Here is a 20,966-nt window from a genome sequence, read left to right on the forward strand (position 1 = left end):
TAAGAACTTGCCACAATTTGTTATGGTCCACACAGTCAAAGGCTTTAGAATAGTCAATAAAACAGAAATAGATGTTTTTCTGAAACTCCCTGGCTTTTTCCATGATCCAGCGGATATTGTCAATTTGGTCCCTAGTTCCTCTGCCTTTTCCAAACCCAGCTTGTGCATCTGGCAATTCTCACTCCATGATTTGCTGAAGTCTACCTTGCAGGATCTTGAGCATTACCTTACTGGCATGTGAAATGAGTGCCACTGTTCGACAGTTTGAACATTCTTTAGTGTTTTCCTTCTTTGGTATGGGGATATAAGTTGACTTTTTCCAATCTGATGGCCATTCTTGTGTTTTCCAAATTTGCTGGCATATAGCATGCATTACCTTGACAGCATCATCTTGCAAGATTTTGAACAGTTCAGCTGGGATGCTGTCATCTCCTGCTGCCTTGTTATTAGCAATGCTTCTTAAGGCCCATTCAACCTCACTCTTCAGGATGTCTGGCTCTAGCTCACTGACCACACCGTCAAAGCTATCCCTGATATTGTTATCCTTCCTATACAGGTCTTCTGTATATTCTTGCCACTTTTTCTTGATCTCTTCTTCTTCTCTTAGGTCCTTGCCATCTTTGTTTTTGATCATATCCATTTTTGCCTGGAATTTACCTCCGATGTTTCTTATTTTCTGGAAGAGGTCTCTTGTCCTTCCTATTCTATTGTCTTCTTCCACTTCCGCGCATTGCTTGTTTAAAAATAATTCCTTATCTCTTCTGGCTAATCTCTGGAATTTTGCATTTAATTGGGCATATCTCCCCCTATCACTGTTGCGTTTTGCTTTCCTTCTTTCTTGGGCTACTTCTAGTGTCTCAGCAGACAGCCATTTTGCCTTCTTGGTTTTCTCTTTCTTTGGGATGTATTTTGTTGCCGCCTCCTGAACAATGTTGCGAACTTCTGTCCAGAGTTCTTCCGGGACCCTATCTACTAAGTCCAGTCCCTTAAATCGATTCTTCACCTCCACTGCATATTCCTTAGGAATATTAGTGAGCTCATATCTAGCTGATCTGTGGGTCTTCCCTAATCTCTTTAGTCTGATCCTAAATTGTGCGATAAGAAGTTCATGATCGGAATTACAGTCAGCTCCAGGTCTTGTTTTTACTGACTGTATAGATGTCTGCCACCTTTGGCTGCAAAGGATGTATTCAATCTGATTTCGGTGTTGTCTGTCTGGTGAAGTCCATGTATAAAGCCGTCTCTTAGGTTGTTGGAAGAGAGTGTTTGTTATGCAGAGTGAGTTGTCTTCGCAAAATTCTATCAGCCTATGTCCTGCTTTGTTTTGTTATCCCAGGCCATGCTTACCTGTAATTCCAGGTGTCATTTGACTGCCCACCTTAGCATTCCAGTCTCCCATGATGAAAATAATGTCTCTTTTAGGCGTGTTGTCCAGTAGGTGCTGCAGATCCTCATAGAACTGCTCTACTTCAGCTTCTTCAGCATCTGTGGTTGGGGCGTATATTTGGATCACTGTGATGTTAGATGGCTTGCCCTGAATTCGAATTGAGATCATTCTATCGTTTTTTGGATTGTATCCAAGCACTGCTTTAGCCACTTTACTATTAATTATGAAGGCTACTCCATTTCTTCTGTGGTCCTCTTGTCCACAGTAGTAGATCTGGTGGTCATTTGATGTGAAGTGGCCCATTCCAGTCCATTTCAGTTCACTGACGCCCAGAATGTCTATCTTTAATCTTGACATCTCACCAATAACCACATCCAATTTGCCCTGGCTCATAGATCTTACATTCCAGGTTCCAATGGTGTGTTGATCCTTAGAACATCGGATTCGCCGTTCACCACCAGCACCGTCGGCCGCTAGCCGTCCTTTTGGCTTTGAGCTAGCTGCGTCATCACGTCTGGGGCTAGTTGAATTCATCCTCTGTTCCTCCCCAGTAGCATTTTGACCATCTTCCGACCTGGGGGTCTCATCTTCCTATGGTATACCGACATATCTCTGGTTGTACTGATCCATTTTAGTTTTCCAAACTAAATGCAAGTAGTATGATGAGTTAATATAATTGGGTGGATACTGTTGTGCACAGCAAGGTCACTAATGCAAAGCAATTCTTCATGTAATTCCAGGTGGCATAGATCATGCCAAACTGAATCATTATTTTTGCTATAGTTGTTTAAAAAGTGCATGATGAAAAGTCACCGAAGCCATGACATCATTGATTTGCCTCTGAATATATTTCACTTTAGCTATCCTTTCTGAATCAGGAATTGGGTAAGGGGGCAGGGGGATGCTGAGATGCTAGACTACAACTCCACCATTCCTGGCCCCTTGGCCATTCTATCTGCAGTGGAGGACATACAGTAGGAACTCAACAATGTCAGCTGTGCCTGCCCTGGCTATAGAAATAGTTTCTCGGCTCGGCTGTGCATTTTGTTTTGATATTAACTTTATTCTTATCTTCTGCTTAATCTTCTCTGTCTTATTATAAAGCCAACCTTTGTGCTCAATGTCTGATCTGACCCTGAACTATGAGACAGATTATAATTATCAGATGTTTCTGCATGAACACCTTGGCATTACAATCGGAGCTACCTGTTCATCACTTAATAGAGAGTGATGGTATTGCTTAAAATATGTCGAAAGTATAAGAGTTGGCATGTTGTCACAGGCATTGCCTGAAGCTTCCATATGTGCTGTACTGTGGGGCAGGTGATGTGGCCTGTTTTGCAAGTCATGTCTGAATTTTTCATTCAAATCATCCTTTTTGGTTTCAACCTCCGTGAAATCTCTATCTAAAGCAAAGGTTAAAGAAATTATATAAGTTCCTTTTCATTGGCTTTATTATTTGTTTATTTTGTGGCATTACTCTCCCACCATTTTCTGAAGCCTAAGGTGGTGTACATGGACGTCTAACCTTATTTTATCACCATAATAAAAATCTTGTTGAAGTACCCTGTGCTGAGATAGAGTGTCTGGCCCAAAGTCATCCAGTAAACTATGTGGCTGAATAAAACCTAAAACTGAGCCTTCCCAGTCCCAATCAAATGCTTCAACCAATAGACTACACTGGTTTTATCTCTGCTGAAAACACACACCTCCCTCAGTCGATTAGGTTTAAATCCACCCTCAGCCATGGAAACTCATTGGATGATTCCAGGCCAGTGACATATCCTACCCCACAGAGTTGCTAAAGTGGGAATAAAATAAGGTTGATCCTCACATGCCTGGAGCTCCTGGAGAAATGGTGGCTATGCATTTAACATAAATAAGCCAATAAGAAATGGTGTAAGTTGTCTCAGAGTAATGACTGTGCAGAGCAGTAGCTGATTTTCTTAAATAATGTTACCGGATGGATGCTTGAAACATTGAATGCTTTTAACAATCACAGAACTTAATTTGCTTTTAATAATCAAATTGCAGTAATGGGTAACAAAAAAGTATAATTTACCCTTTCTCAAATATCAAGGGAAAGTTTGATCTTTGAAATTTAACCTGATAGTATAAAATGCATTTGGAAGATGAAGCAAAGAAAACTAACCAGAAAAGTCCGATTTCATGTGAGCTTATCCAAGCAGAGCGAGTATACACGCACTCCACTGTGCTTTTATTGTTTTGATTATTTTAGCAACTTTGCCAAAAGACTCCATTTGCTATGCTCATGCTCTGGTGGTGGTGGTGATGGCTGTTTTTAAACAACAATAGCAGCAGTCAGACCCCCTTCAAATTTAGGTTAATGATTTCTACATATAGAAATTGTATTATATTTTTTCAGATGAGTACAGAATTAAATGATTTATAATGGAATACTGCTTTTCTATCCAGTTTCCAAAAATCCACAATTATTAAACACTGTGTTTTTGTGCTGGTAGCAAATACATTTTCTAATTTAAAACTAGTTACCATGGCCGTATTTATCATTAGACAACAAACATGTGAAGGACTAAGAAAACGTATTTTCTTTTTCTTGTTTAAGGACATCATATTTGGCTGTTAAGTGACATATCATTTTTTTATAGGTGGTCTCAGAAGCTGCTGGGCAAGGGGTTTCAATTGACGCTAATGACACATTTAATTACTGGAACTGGCCTAATGCTGTCATCTTCGCTGCTACAGTGATTACAACCATTGGCAAGTATCAATTTGTCCATATGGGAATATGGGGAAATACTATCTAATAAAATGACAGAACAGAAACATTGGAAGAAGCTAGGGAGGCTAATTCTCTGCTGTCCTAGTCTGGCAGTCCTCTAGATCCCAAACCCTCTATGCCTTTTGAAGACTGGCAATTTAGAGACACGGGTATAGTCACCATGAATACCCCTATCTGCCCTAGTAGGAAGAGCTTCTCTGTTTACTGACTTCAAACCAATCTACTATGTAAAATGGGGAAAGAAAGTAGTGTAAGCACAAGGGAAGATAGAGATTTCTATGGCAATATTTTTCTTCCATAGAAGTGCCTAATAATTAGACTTCTCAATCCATATGCTTCTCCTCCTAAATACATAGCCATTTGTTTTATGAGCAGATTATTTTTCAGAAGCTATGTATTTCAAGATGATGGTTTTACAAAGAAATGTTTTCCCTGCAGTATTAAGGTATTGCTGACTTTGATGGAAAAACTGCAGAATAAATACGATAATGGAGCTGTCGGGTAGCTTTTCTTTTCTGGTTCGCTTTTGTGCTATCCCTGTAAGATACAGAAGAAACATAAGAGTGACAATTTGTTTGTTTGTTCTGATGCAGAACACACACAGTGCTGGAAAACAGACTGACCAGGGAAAATGGGAAAGGGGAATTAGAAACCTTGCTGCTAAATCAAATAAAGCACCATGTTTCATTTGTTACTATTATTAAAATCAGTTTGAAATATATGTGACAGTTCCTCCCTCCCAAGACTTCCCACAAACAACTCAAGGAAACCAAAACAACAGTTTTATACTCTGGCTCTCCTAACAATTACTAGAAGATGCAGTTAGATCAGCACTCCGATCCTTACCAAATCAGAAGGCTACAGGAACTAACAAAATACTCACTGAAATATGGTAAGCAACAGAAGAAGAATCAGTTAAGGTTCTAACCAAGCTAGGCCAGCAAGTCTGGAGAATGACACAGTGCCCATGAGAGCAATTAGAGTTTTTCTCTGAGAAGCTGGTAGTGAGAGCTGGGCCAGTACTGCAGATCAAACGAGGAGAGTCTATAAAATCTACCGAAGGTAGAGAGAAAAGCAGGAATGCTTCAGTCAGCATCTTGCAGGTGCAGGTTTATCGACTGCTAGCTGAAAGCTCACTCTTTCATTTTCATTTTCATTTTCAAAAGAATCTTCAGAGCTAGAAGCCCTTTTTTTTAAAAAAATGCTCCTGTAATTTGCACAATACAATAATAGAATTCTCTGTTCAGGTCAACTCTCTTTTATCCTTTGCTATAAATATTCACAACTGCGTGATACTGTAGACATCAGTGATGCTATTAGTCATAAATCCTAAATGGCCATGTTTTACATGATAGAAGCAAATCCAAAGGCAGAACACCATGCATAAAACTGTCATCTGTGAATAAGCTCTATAATTTTCCCAGAACCTGATGATAGAAGAGAGATTGCACCTCTTACCAAACATGACTCTCCTGGCATTACTAACCTTTTATCATAATATTCTCTTTCAGGTTATGGAAATGTTGCTCCAAAAACTTCGGCTGGGCGACTTTTCTGTATATTTTATGGACTTTTTGGTGTGCCGCTCTGCTTAACATGGATCAGTGCTTTGGGGAAATTTTTTGGTGGCCGTGCCAAGAGACTGGGCCAGTTCCTGACAAAAAGAGGAGTAAGCCTGGTATGGAATGAGTTTGTTTAATTCCCTCGCAGCACTTGATACACGTAATTCACCACGTTGGGTGAGGATTATTGGAATGGGACTATAAACAGTCTGGAGAAGGACCTTTAAATCCCAACCAATAGTTAATCCAATTTTTCAAAATCCATTCTGCAGTTCTATGGCCCTGGGCAAAAAAGCTAAAATAGTCCTAATTTATGTTAAACACAGAATTCCTCATAATTTTGGATTATTTGGGCCAGAACTGCCACCAGGTTTTCTCTAGTAACTGTTGTATAGAAAGGAATTTGATGAGTGACACACTGTCTGTAATGTAAGAAAGTAAAATACTGTCTAAAACAGATCTGCTTAAATTTTGTGCCATTTCCCTGCTCTTGTATTACCACCATGTGGTTTCATGGGATTTCTATTTTTCTCTTCTCTTTTAAATTCCCTAGATTTGAAGATTCTGCTTACTGAGCCAGGGAGAGTACTTACGTTCTTCTTGTCTTGTGCAACTTCTGCTTTTCTGCTATGTCATTTCTTTGTTTCCTGTTCCTTGGTGCTGGGTATAACTTCCTTGGCTAAAAACAAAGATGATGGTATATCAGAACAGGCTAACAATTAAGATTTTACTGCAACATTCACCAAGCCAGTATCATAATGCTCTTATATAAATCAATGTTGCAACTGCATCTGGAATATTGTGTCTGGGTCTGGTCATGAGACCTCAAAAATGATATAATGGAGCCAGAGAAGGTTGAGAGAAGGGCAACTGAGATGATCAAGGGGTTGTAGCAGTTTTTCTATGAGGAAAGGCTGTGACATTTGAGGTTTTTAGTTTAGAAAGAGAGTGAGTGAGAGGGGACATAAGGTGTGCGAAATTAGGAATGGTGTGGATAAAGTGGACAAGGAGAAGCTATTTTCCCCTTCCCAAAATACAAGAACCAGAGGTTAACCAGTGAAATTGAATCAGGACGGACAAAATGAAATAGTTTGACATAACGCTTAATTGAACCAAAATAGTGTTGGATCAATTCATAGAAATCATGTGGCTATTAGCTTTGATGGCAATGTGACTGCATCTAAAGGCCATCTGCTGGGAAACTAGTGGGCTTCCTTGTGTAATTGATTGGCAATTGTGAGAACAGACTGCTGGGCTAGATGGGCCAGGGGTCCAATCCAGCAGGGCACTGCCTATGTTCTAAGACTGATTTAACAGATCATATTTTATATGGTAACAGTCTTGGAAAATGCATCTGGTATGTCATTTTTCAGTAGTAAATGTGTGAAAGAACCTCTATATGGAAATTTGAAATTATAAAAGTGTTTATGAAAAGGGCATTTTCCAAAGGATTTCTATAATTTATTATTATAGTTAATGGAGTAGGGTTAGAATCAATGCAAACACTTCCCCAAGCAAAAATGACATGATGTTAATCCACCATATAGGACTTCATGCCACACATGAAGTGGGAAGTAAACTGCAAATTTTCAGTCTTGTTTCTGTCGACACAAAAACCCCAGAAATAATAGCAACTTCCTTCCTATAGCTTACAGTTATTTTGTTGTTGCTGCAAGACAGCATTTCAGTCTAGTGAATCAAAAATACGGTAGGATGGACTTTCTAAATAGGAAAAAAAATCTAAAGGCACTGTATGATTTATCCTTCTTCCCTCTTTCTTCCATTTATTACAGAGAAAGGCACAAATTACTTGCACAGCTATCTTCATCATTTGGGGCATACTAGTCCACTTAGTTCTTCCTCCCTTTGTTTTTATGGTGACCGAGGAATGGGATTATATTGAAGGTCTCTACTTCTCATTCATCACCATTACCACAATAGGATTTGGAGACTACGTTGCTGGTTAGTAATAAGCCTGTCATTTGAGTAGCTTCTAACATGAATATTTTGGGTGTTTTTGGCTGTTGGTCTTTGGATGTTTTAAAATATGTCAATAGGAATGAGCAGTATTACAGATAACAACAATTAAGATTAAGTAATACATTGGTCTTTGTGCTATGCTGAGGCTCAGCAAAAAAAAAAAGGGGGATGTCAGAATGAAAAATTACCTCAGGGAACAACCATGGAACTAACTGTATTTGCTGTTCTGCTTCCTCTAAGACAGATGATATCTAAACCCTTGCGTTGTCTAAACTTGTGGGACACTTGACAAATAAATAAGCCTAGATTATAAAATGTTATTTATTATATGTATATGTTTGATATTGAAATAATCAAAATTCTAACTCTATGTAACCATTGAGTTAATTAACCTTGAATGCTTGTCTTTTAAATTTCCAGAATAGACTGGTCTCAGCTTGGAACCTGAGCTTCACTCAATACACCATTTGACAGCTTAGGTCACAGAAAGGGCATAAACTGGACTTCTAGAGATTTTCAGAAACTTCCGTAAATGTGCCATAAGCACAATTTACCCATGAAAATGTTGAGCTTTTAGTAAAGTTAACAAATTTCTGTGTCAATTGCAGTAACTGCAGATGTAGAGTAACTGAATTTATATTTCTTGTGCTGTCTTTTTTTTCCCTTTTAGGTGTGAATCCAGATATGAACTACCACTCCCTCTATAGATATTTTGTGGAGCTGTGGATCTACCTAGGCCTTGCTTGGCTTTCACTGTTTGTCAACTGGAAAGTCAGCATGTTTGTAGAGGTTCACAAAGCAATCAAGAAACGAAGGAAAAAAAGAAAGGAGTCCTTTGAAAATCACTCTCCCACCAAAAAAGCTCTTCAGATGTCTAACACAAAAGATATCAACATATTCAGTTTCCTCTCCAAAAAGGAAGAAAGTTACAATGATCTCATTAAGCAGATTGGAAAGAAGGCTTTGAAGACAAGCAGTGACAAAATTCTAAATTCAGAGCAAGCCAAGCCAACCTTGCAACATACCAACAAAGACCTTAAAGTGATGTACACACGGAACAATATGTTTGATTATGATGAGGTTTCTCTTGGGCTACAAAACTATCACGTTATGAGGCATTTGACTGACAAACGTCTTGGGGATAGCCCAATTGAGGGCAACGTGTTTGTAAATCAGCTGGACCGGATCAGCGAAGAAGAAGGGGAGGCATGGGATTCACGGGATTATCGACCTCTGATTTTTGAAAATGCCAATATAACATTTGTAAATGAGGATGAGGATGAAGAGGAGGACCTTTCAGATGATGAGGAAACTTCAAAGTCTTCTGTGGATGACAATCTTGCAGAGGAGCCTCAAAGTCCCCAGAAACTGGTGAAATTTCCATCCTCTGATGAATCTACTTTTACCAGTAATGAGATGGAGATATCAGTGCCTTATGAACAGCTTATGAATGAGTATAACACAGAAAATGCTGCAACGTGAGAAAGGTGGGAGGGGTTTTTTTTTGAAATCATATGATGCAAATTTTGAATAGGTGACAATTTGAACCGACAACCATAAGTGAAGAAGAAGGAATATCCTATCAGATATTTTCCGCTATTTCCTTCTATTAGCAAACTGAAAACACTTGTTGCCTGGATCTTATCTTTTGAAGAATTTTACTCACTGTGAAATAACTTCTAAAATCTTGAAGGTTCCTTACAGAGTTGATGGTTCTTGAATTTAAGAGAAAAATGTGTAAAGTTATTGAGCCTGTTCTCCCTCCCTCCCTCTCTCCCTCCCTCCCTCCCTCCCTCCCTCTCTCTCTCTTTCTTTCTTTCTTTTTCTTTCTTTCTTACGGTGATGCTGGAGTAAAGCTCTTAAGATTGCAGTCAGACTGGTTTGGGTTGATTGCAGGCCATGATTGCATTGGATTACTGCACTAACACTTCAGCTCTGAAGAAACTGAATACAAATCAGGCCAAGGTTCGGAGTGGAAATCGTTGATAGATTTATCAAGTCACACCATAAAACTCTCTTCATTCTCCTTTAAGGGATGCTTGAACTGGAAGAGCAGAGTATTCTGAAGGCCAGAGTTGAGATACATGGGTGACTTGACTAGTGTCTATTCAAGTTAAGATAGCTCTGTTGAATTATGAGCTGAAGTTCATGTACAGAAATACTAACTTGAAACACAGGATCAATCTACTGGTAGTATGGATCTTGTATATACAAGAAACTAAACATTTCCAAATGCTCCTGATGTTCATGAAAAGCACATATAACTGATGTTTGAAATGCAGTAAAAGAGAATGGCGCAAGAAGATATATAGAGGACAGGTTTAAAAATGAAGAAAAGCACAGTGACAGACTTCTCTTTTGCATCAGAAGTGCCCTTTCACCATCTGTGCTCTAGAGGAAATACTTGAATGAACTTCATTTATAGGTCAAAGTGAAGTTTAAAGGAACCCTGCTTTTGAATCAGCATATCTTATCAAATAGGCTGAATAGCTGAAGTTCCATCTGAAGGATCTAATAACTACTTTCTTCCTTGTTCTGTCAGTGGCTCCATTTCTATAAAGTTCTCCACTCCATCCAGTACTTTAGGTAATATTTTGTTATGAGCTGAAATACTGCTGTAGTATTTCAGTTGGCTTTCTAAATAAACTAAAGCGTTAGCTTATTTTTAATGAACTCCCTTAACACAAGACAAGGAGTATGAGAAGCATTACAGAAGCAACAAAACATAATTATCAAATCAAAATTTATCTTTATGTTGCTATAAAACTGACACAATGATTGGAATTATTTTTAAAATAGAAAACTGCCTATGATTTGTAACTTTCTGCTGAAAAGCAATTCTCAAAGGTATTCTAGCAGCTTAAGTAATAGAGCTGCTTGGATGATTTAGTTAGTCACTCCAGTGTAAATCTTTATGTTACAGTTCTATGGCTTCAGTCTAGAAATGGAATGAACATTACAGCTATTGAAAAATTGGGGAGAGGATTTCTGAATTTAAAATGACAAGACAGGCGAAGGGGAACTTTGCAGTACTAATTGTGAATAAGGTACATTCAAATCCACTCATACGCTGTAATGTTGACTTCTGTGCTGGGAGAGTGGATGCATTCTATTCTCTTTAGAGACATATCTCTGACTAGCCATACACTTCTGTTGGTAAACTCTTCTTGAAAAGACAGTTTTAAAATATTTGCTGAAAAAAAGTCCATTCCTGTTTTGAGCGGTGTACAGTTTGTGCAGAAATGGTTGCAGAAATTTGATTAGTAAGGAACTCAAACAGTTGTATTTTCATGCAGTTATTTCACTGAATGTGCCAGTGTTACCCTATGGATTATATAATTATTTTAGCCATTGCTGAATTTGAGCTCAGGAGGCTATTCTTGTTGCTCTCAAAAACTCGGTAGCTATTTGACTAGATAGCTCCTTGAAAGACAAGGTTGATTTTTATTGCTACACCGTAAAAAAATCTTTATCACCAAACAGCTCAAAGACCCAGAGGCACCACATTTCTAACCGGGTGGTTCTTAGTTATGGGTACTACTTGTGCCATGTGCATGTGACAAAAGTATATCTGGCTTTCCTGAAGACAACTTTGTGAAGCTGATGCTGTAGTCTTGGATATATTTCCTGAATGGATGGCTAAAAGGTTTGTCTCTGCACTAAAGAAATACACAGTTATGTGTAAAATGAATGTTCTTAATGTTTTACAGCATTTTAAATACAGTATAGGAGCAAAAAAGAGAGTGTATGATAGTGTATGTTGCTGCTTTTGGTGTGACTGTTGCATTGCTTATGTGCTGGATTGCACAGGTAGACAGATAAGAAATGATACAAGTTTGAAACAGCTTGGCATCTAGAGATGAAGTCCTTTCTAAAATTCAGGCTTGGTGCTGCTCTTTAGGTTTGATACATAGGGTATTAACACCTTCCTTTAAACATGCCCCATAATTCTAAAGATTTGTCTAGCTGCCAGATAAACTTCGTATTTTTAAATTTGAAATCAAGATGAAATTGATAGTTAGGCTTTGATTTTCCACCTGGTGTTTGGGAGAAGATCTCATTAGTGGAGATTTACTCCAAGCACTTGGACCATTGATGAAAGCCTTAATTCTTAATAATTCCATTTTGTGCCTTGGTACAGGTGAAATTACAAAATGTACTTACTGTATCTCACTGTGACTAGCACAAAGCTGTATGAACAGCTTTATTAGCTACATAATATGTTCAGTGGCCCTTTATGCTTGAGTACAGTTTTCCAGCAGGCGTTATGTGGTAGTAGCTTGGACCTATGTTAGAGAACTGATCTTCCTTACCATTCCGATGAGAAATACTGTCTTCCGTATGTTAAGGGAAATCAGTCTTTTTGTTCTGAGTATTTATTTATTTATGGTCCCAGGCCAATAAATAAATTAAAGGTGATGACAGAGGCGACAATTCTTGTTCTGACTGTGGGATTTGATGAAGTAACTATTAAAAGAAGCACTGATTCATGGGGGAGGTTCAATAGCATTTGAAGTGCCTTTCATTCTCTGGCTTCTTGGCTACATTTTGGGAAGAATTTGCATAATATGAAACACCCTGGAATGTAAGGGTTGCAGGCCACTACTGTTTTTTATTGGGGAGTATACAGTTTAACAAAGCTAACCAGCTTAGCTTTGGGCTCATGTTATATAATGTAGCTGTTTACAGAAGGCATTTAAAAAAAAGATTGTCGCTAATCATCAAAAGCACAAGAGCATCAATATTATTCATATGTTTCAAAACAAAAGGGAGGGCTCTTCCCAGTTATCTCTATATAAACTGTGGATCATGAAGCCTTAATACTGCTGCTTTCCCTGCTACTTTCCCCCATGACCAATATTGTGAGTTGGATCAGGAAAACTTAGAACTTAGCTAGCTAAGCTTTATACTGTTGTTGGAAAGTAAGATTGTTTCAGAAGCTGAAACAACAAGATGAGTGACTGTTCTTCCTTTTACTCAGTAGAATTTTCCCATGACAAGAATTAATCAAACCTGGTAGTATTTCCTAGAGTTGTTTTCAATGGTTTTATGGTAAAGTGGTAAAGAATGGAAAACTACTCATTGTTGATTTCTGAGTATATTTAATACAAAAGTGACTCACGGTTTCTGTAACAGGTTTATGTAAAGCAGCATACCAATCATGCTTATTTAAAAGCGGGCCATCGAACAAACAGTAAAGTACTGTTAAGCAAGAAATTTTGAAAAGTGCCCTCTTTCTTTGCAGATATGATTAACTTGATTGCTGGCAATGGACATATCAAAACATAATCAAACTGCAGCACATTCTTATTGTCGTCTTGTATCCCTCAATGTGGTCTGAGTTATCACTTTCATTTATAGGATGCTACCCTTTGCATCTTGTTTTAATTGGAGATTAAACTCCTATTGATCATAAATGTTGCCTAGCAGTTTGACCCATCTTTAATTTTCATGCCTTCTGTGCTGCACTGAACTCTTAAAACTAAGGCATACCTCTTTCAAATAGTTCACAAAATCTGTACTGTCTTGAACTCATCTCCATCACTCCATCACATGAAGAGAGACAAGGTTTTTTTGATCAGTTCTTTTTTGCTAATTTGTCACTGGAATCACTGTATGTAAATGTTAGACTTTATAAAATGTAATTTATTTTAACTTTTCAATAAAAATGAAGCTTTTTTTAAAAAAAAACAATGTCTTCATTCTTAAAAGGAATAGATGTGAAATGAACTATTGGGTAAGCTATAATGGGTTTTTTCCATTTAATTAACATTTGTCCAGGCCCCATGTTGAAAGTAAGCATTGATAACAAACATTCATAAATGCATGTTTAAAATTCACTTTTACACCACCATGCAATTGGTTGCAAGCCCATTTTGTCATAAATAGCAGCAATGGCTATTTGAAGGGCATGTTCTACATTTGGGATAAATTGTGGAATTTTCAGTATAATATTGGCTTACATATCCATTACCACAGTATACAGATAGTCCTCACTTACTGACCGCAATTGGGACTAGCAACTCTGTCGCTAAGCAACATGGCCATAAAATGAAATGTCACATGACTGTGCCCGACTTATGACATCAGTTCTGGCTGTCGTTAAGCAAATCACCGTGGGTTGTTAAGCATGATGTCACGTGACCACTACTTGCGACTTCCTGCCGGTTTCCCCTTTGACTTTGCTTGTTGGAAGGCAGCTATGAAGGTTGCAAATGGTGTTCACGTGACCATGGGACACCGCAACCATTGTAAATACACACTGGCTGACAAATGCCCAAATCGCAATCACATGACCGCAGGGATGTCACAACCTCAACTTGGAGGACCAGTCATAAGTCTTTTTCAGCACCATCGTAACTTTGGTCACTGAACAAGTGGTTGTTAAATGGCGATTACTAGTATTTCAATACAGGAAAAGATTAATAAAATGCATTGACCAACCACTGCTTGCAAAGCATGTTATTTACATCTCACCTTTCTTCCAGAAGCTCAAGCCAGTATGCACAGCATCCTCTCCATCTTTTTTCCCTACAACAAGCTTGTGAGGTATATTGAGTTGAGAGAGAGTGACTGGTGGAAAGTCAGCTTCCATGGGAGAGGGTAGACTTGAACTTAGGTCTCTCTGATCTTAGTACAGCCATTAACCATTATACCACACTGGTTCTGTGTCTTGGATGTTCTCCAAATGTATCTCCTTTCAAAATTAAGCCAATTATGTGTCCTTTGTTACAGCCTCCCTTTGTACAAGGCACTTTAACATGAATTCTATGACTCATCTAATCCACTTAAGTACTTATATTCGTTCTTGCATGGGTGTGTCCTGCACTATCATCTTAACTAAATTGGGGGTTCCTATGTGCAAAATCTTGCCTTTGTGGTAGCACTGATCAGGAAAGGAGGACATACATAGAAATGCACGGGACAGCTGTAATCCAGCAGAGAAAAAAGTACAGAAATAGTCTCATCAATTCTACATAAGAATGCATGGAAAAGAAGTAAATTCATAGGTTTTTCTCCACAAAAGCCTGTTGTGCTAAAGCAGGGGTCGACCAAATCCAGCCTGCTACCTGTTTTTGTACAATCCGTGAGCTACAAATGGATGGACAGGCAGGTGGCAGATTGACAGGCCCAAGCCTCAGTCAAGCTTCTGGGGCAAGGGGCATAGCTAAGGTCCTGGAGGTCCTGGGTGGTGGTGGCAGCCTATCAGCAGCCTCCTTTCTTGTGGGTTGGCACAGTCCAATGGCTGCCATGCTCCTTGACCTGCAGACCTGCCAGCTGTGGAGGAGATGTGGGACTACCAGAGCCTCCATCCTCACATGGGCCATTGCCACTTTGTAGCTCCTTCCGCACCAGGTGAGCCACTGCACTGGGGCATGAGGGGACCAGAGGGAGAGAATTCCATTGGTAAAAAAAAATGTGGAAATACATTTTGTCTCTTGGTACCTGCATGATATCCTTGATTTTAACTCTTGGTCCACAAAGCCTAAAATATTTACTATATGTCCGTTACAGAAAATTTGCCAATCCCTGTGCTAACACATTAAGAGACATGTTTCTGTTGGCAGAGTGCTTAGAAAGCATTTGGCCCAGGAGAGATCAGAAAAGTCACACACCAGGCATTTCTATAAAAATAAATTTATTTACAGAAAGCAAACATATTTAAAAGCTTCTGCATTATTACAGGCTCTCAGTGAGAGCTGCTTAACTCTCTACATGCCTACACAGAAGGGAAACAAACTAAAACAAGTCCAGGCAAGTTCTTCTCCCCCCCCCCCCCAGTGCAACAATTAACAACTGAAAAGGGGACAATTAAATTCAACCTCTTCACCCGGCCAAAATGATTAGTTACCATAGTAACAATCTGTAGTAGAAAACATTTACAGTTTCCGTGCATAACTAAGAAATAAATTGAAATTTAATTTAATTTAATTTAATTTAATTTAATTTAAAGATTTGTGTGGCCATCCATCTTAAAAAACAAATCTAGGCAGCTTGCAGCAGTAATAAAACTACAAACTGTAAAACCATAAAATCATAAACATAAAAATAAAACCATGGTATTAAAAGTACTACATTGTGCATGAGTTTATTTATTTATTTATATTTCATATTTTGTCACCGCCCATCTCACTAAGAGCGACTGGGCAGTTTATAGTAAAATTAAAATAACTACAGATTAAAATACAATAAACGCAAAAATTCTTCATAAAAATATAAATATAAGTGTCACTTGCAAGTGGTGAGAAATTGGAAGACAGCCCTTATTTGAGATTCAATTTTCTTTGGAAGAAGTCATTGGATTGATGTTAATTTATTTGCACAGGAACGTGTCAAGGGTGAGGGATGATGGGAAATGCTACCAGACTCTTTCTGGAGACTGTCATGGTGCCCAGCTCTTTTGTCCTAATAGGACAAAAAGATGTATCTTTTTCCATCAGGCAACTCTTAGGACATGACTGGGCTGGCTCCAACCAGACCACATTCCTTAGCAGGGTGGGGTTCTCACCAGAAACCTACATCTTCAATTCAGAGGTCTTGGCCTTAAGGAATTCCCTCCATCCTAAAGGATGAATCAGGCCAATCTCAAATCTATAGAATGCATGATTGAATGACTTTATTTTCCCAGGAAGGGACAGTAAAAGACTTCATAAATTAAATCTATCATTATTGAAGGAATAGGTGACACATAGAGGAGGACCTGATCAGATAAACGTATTTGGGCCAATTCAAATTCTTAAATGGTATAAAGGCTGATAATTTGGAGAGGGGTTGCTACATCATTGTGTAGTAATTATTCTTTTCTACACCTTCTGCCATTGTGAAGCCCTGGTTGGATTTTGTTGCTATTTTCCAGTTGTGCAGCACTAATATATTTGCAGACAAATGCCTGAAAAACTACATTCAGAGAATTCATGGATTCTGTGTCACCAATGAATAGTAAATTTGAAATTATGCGTGGTCTCAATCTGTATCTTTAAAATACTTCAGAGTAACTTGGATCTTTATAATTATCTGTTGATTGTATAAGTCTGTTCTTAACAAGTAAAAATATCTCAGATTTATGGCTTTTATCTTTCTGTAATTCGTTTCTGGGAGTATTAGGAGACACTGCTCTCTAATTATTGTTAACAGAAAGTGATTACAGTTATGGGAGCTACATATGTCTTGTTTTTCTTCAAGATTGGCAAGGTGACCTCCATAAATGATTGCCAGAGCTTCTAGGGAATAATGTAATATACCAGCTGGAGTATCAGACTAAGATTAAAGGTACCTGAGTACAGACCTCCCCTTGGCATAAAGATCACTAGCTTGTTTTGTATCAGATGCATACAGTACATCCTGCTAGGACACAATATATAAACCCAGTAAGTATGTTTTAAGGGCTACTGTGTTGTCTGAAGCTAGCCAACTTAGCCAACAAGCTATGGCTTATTGAAAAGTGTGAATCACTTTTATCTGTTTCACTGTTATAATGTCTGGGTCTAACCTATTCACGATTATTATGGTGAAGGGGGAAGACTGATATATACTCCTTTGAGCTCCACAGATGATGTGAGGTAAGTATGTAGGAAGTTTTGATAAATGTTTGAAGAATACTGAACTTGTGTTTTGGTCCTCTAAAAGGAATGGGGATTTGATCATATAGAGAGAATTAAAGGATTGAATTGCAAAACAAATATATCAAGGAAGATTGAATGAATGGAGAAAACCAAGAAAATTGTGGTTGGATAGAGTTAATGAAATCTTCCAAACTAGAGAGGTGAGAAGTTCAAAGAACAAAAGGGAATGTATAAAGAAATGTATGAACATGATGGAAGCAAGGATGTTTTGCAAGAATAAAAGTTATGGAAAAATAGAACAAACTTGATTTAGATACTTTTCCTCTTCTTTTTCTTATCTCATGCCTTTAATTTCTGTTGGCTACTGTTTTTGTCCTAACAACCAGGAAACACGCTGAGACAAGGAACTGGTCTCTAATATTTATTGCTAGTACTTAACAGGAATCCTAACAAACTGAAGAAGCGTGGGAAAAACCCAGACATATAAACCCCAAAGGTTAAGGTGGTCCCGATCTGTGTCTCTTTGAATGGCTGACCAATTCCTCAGTGCTACACATGCACTTAACAGTCTGGATGGGAGCCCCCTGCTCGCCATCCTTACTCATGACAGTTTTTTACTCCTTTCTGCACTTTGCGTAACATTTATTACTGTGAAAGAGAATACTATGATAGATATATGTCATGGGGAAAATTATACAGAGGGGTTTTTTGCTTTCCAAGACTCCATCCTGCATAGACCTTACTTTAACCCAGACTCTACACTGACTGTATTACTTCTGCTCCATTTTCCATTCTAGGTAATAAATCAATTGGCTATAATGGTAAATATAGGCTCAAATGCATCACATTTGTTTGCATCACTCAATATGCTAAGTTCATTTTAATATAGGTTCCCCCCTCCCCCAAAATCCAGCTCATAAATGAAACAACTACAGACACACATTAGATTTAGATTTAGATTTGACATTTTGCCAAACTTCCTCTTCCAGTTCATCCCCTCATCAACTTACTTCTGATTGCTGGCATCTTAATGCTGTAGTATTGTAACTGGGCTGACACTACTGAATCATGAAAGGGTGGTTTATTTAACAATGTTTTTTAGAAAGTACAACTGACTGAGTTCACACAAAATGCTAAGTTGTAACCACAGTATATATATAAACCACAAGGAAAGCGTATTATGGCTTGATATAGTAATACGTTTAGATGATGATGATGATGATGATGATATGTAAATCTGATTGGTAACTCATGGGTCTGTAAAAAAGAATTTTCTCCCCCCCTGACCTTCACAATCTAAACAAAATGGATGCCTTTAGCGATAGTTGATGTAATTATAATAGACTACAAGTGAAAGAATATTGCTTGGATATCAGGAAGTAGCTAGTGTTTATTTCTTCCTAAAAAGTGCTTTCCACATTCAACACCTAATAGAACTCTGCCCTGAAAAAGCTAACACCCTTAAGATAACAGAGAAAACAAATATTAAGCAGCAAAACAAACATTTGAAGCATTATCATTTGTGCTACCCCACACAGCTACTGTACTTGCCCTGCAAAAATATGGAAGATGGCAACAAAGAATTTGAGTTTTCTCTATCTCCTGCTTGACATCTAGTGGCTGTCCAGATTTTAGCAACCTTAAGTACCTGCTTAAACTCATAGATAAATTGGGTGACAGGCAAAAAGCATTGACTTTTTAAAAATTATTTAAAATTTGAAGGAGCTGTAAGGAATTATCTTTTATAAATTGTTATATATCAGTTAAACTTTCTGATATTTTGCTAAGAAAGCATTAGCTGCAATTCAGCTAATCTAGTCAGGCAAGTTTAAGAGAATAGTAATCTTATTAAGGCCCATAATAAGAAGAAAAATCATAAAAGCAACCAAAGGGTTTTTAAAAGTTCTAGGGGAGGGCAGAGCAGAAGTATTAGCTGTGTGAACAAAGACACAACTTAAACTCAACATGGCTCATACAGAAAGGTTGGCAAAAATAAAATATTCAGAAGTATTTTTTTTCTGAGATAGAATTTTCATCTTGAATACTTTATCTTGAATACTCAAGATAAAGCAACAATACCCTAAAAACTGTTTTTTAAAAGTAAAGTAATATTGCATACATAGAGAGAGAAGGTACCATTATCACTGGGAGTCGGGTGGTATATGCATTTTAATAATAATAATAATAATATAATAATAATAATAATAATAATAATAATAATAATAATAATAGTAATCTGGGTTGCAGAAATATGGACAACCACTCTTTGCTGTCATACAGCAGTTGTCTGGATTTCTGCAGCCCAGATATGGTAATTCTAACACACACATGCACAAGAGAAAGATAATCTGCTTTATTTCAGCAAACTGAAGTGCAATCAAATGCATTTCATTTATTTATGTTTATGATTATTTGCACATCATTATTGCCCAAAGTGAATGCAATTTGGAGAACTTAATTGCAATCTGTTTCTGCAGAATTGTAGCCAATGTAGATATACAATATTTAGATATTATAGATATACAATATTTATTTATATTTATATTTCTAATTTAGTCACCACCCATCTTACTCAAAGAGCGACTGTTTCTGCCCTCTCCTCTACCCCCAGAAAATTAAAACGTATCAGGAATAAATTTAGCATTTATAGATCTGAAATTTGACCATACAGTGCTTTCAAAAATTGCCTTTTATTCTCCTCACTGTCCCATCTTGCTATGGTGGATTGCATTTGATTGTATTTTCCCCACTTGTAAATTCATACCAAGATAGATTTGCTTAACTGAGTCTTCCTGAAGTGTAAATCAAGGACACTGTTGCTCCTCCGAAAGCATAATAGAAATATTACCACAGGTAGTTTGTGATGCATCATCATGAAAGGTAGATTTGAAATTTATTTACAGGAGTAAATCCTAAAGATGTCACAATGCCAGAAGAATCTTTATATACCATTGGCACCGTGTCACTGCCAGCATTCAGTCCGGTTAAGAGGTTCCAAGTCTTCTGCCTCCCATGATGATTCATAGCATGTTACCACTGTGAGTCAGGAAGAGTGATAAGTCTCTTCTAGAAACATATACCTGACTACTTCTGCTACTACTTCAGTTATATTTGGCTGTGTATATAAGTATCCATGAGTGGGAAAACCTTTCTCTTCCATTGGTCCATCTCACTGGGAATCTTTCCATCCTGTGATGAGAAGCAGCCAATTACCTCTACAGTTGTCAGCTGTTCTCCACAGCAGTTGGTACCAAGAATGGGTCACCAAGAAGACAACCCTTGTCAGAAAAATGGTTATGGATATAAAGCAATAGTCACTAGTGTCTGAAAATTACCACACAGGTTTTTACTTAGAAAGATTAAGAAATGTTGCAGCTGAACAAAATGCTTGAAATTAGATCAAGATTGACAAAATGAGGAGGAGGAGGAGGTTTATAAGTGAATTGCATTGCAAAGTGAAATGAATGCACATAAGGGACAGTATATAAATCTAGTAAAGTAATAATAATAGCATGACCTAGAGAAAACAGAATACAACTTCTTAACTCTACAACCCCCTTACATAGAAGATGGCCCTTGAAATATGCATGTATGCATTCAACATGGGCTCCTACTCTCAACAGCACAGAATGGGCAAGTTGCTGAATATGTCGTTATCTCACTAAGGGCTCTTCCACATGGCATCACATGGCACTCTCATCCTGTGCAGG

At 37.8% G+C, this 20,966-nt stretch overlaps 1 protein-coding gene across 1 annotated transcript in view; it reads left to right on the forward strand.

Moving 5' to 3' along the window:
* Nucleotides 1-12,314, forward strand: part of KCNK5 (potassium two pore domain channel subfamily K member 5) — a 34,544-nt gene extending 22,230 nt beyond the window's left edge. Inside the window, exons 2-5 of the mRNA XM_063304803.1 lie at nt 4,018-4,129; nt 5,663-5,829; nt 7,507-7,675; nt 8,364-12,314. Of these exons, the coding sequence (XP_063160873.1) occupies nt 4,018-4,129; nt 5,663-5,829; nt 7,507-7,675; nt 8,364-9,175 (1,260 nt within the window). The 3' untranslated portion in view covers nt 9,176-12,314. The remainder of the gene's footprint in view (nt 1-4,017; nt 4,130-5,662; nt 5,830-7,506; nt 7,676-8,363) is intronic.
* The last annotated feature ends 8,652 nt before the right edge of the window (nt 12,315-20,966 follow it).

Source organism: Candoia aspera, chromosome 1 (assembly GCF_035149785.1).
Source record: "Candoia aspera isolate rCanAsp1 chromosome 1, rCanAsp1.hap2, whole genome shotgun sequence".
In the NCBI taxonomy this organism is placed as follows: Eukaryota; Metazoa; Chordata; class Lepidosauria; order Squamata; family Boidae; genus Candoia; species Candoia aspera.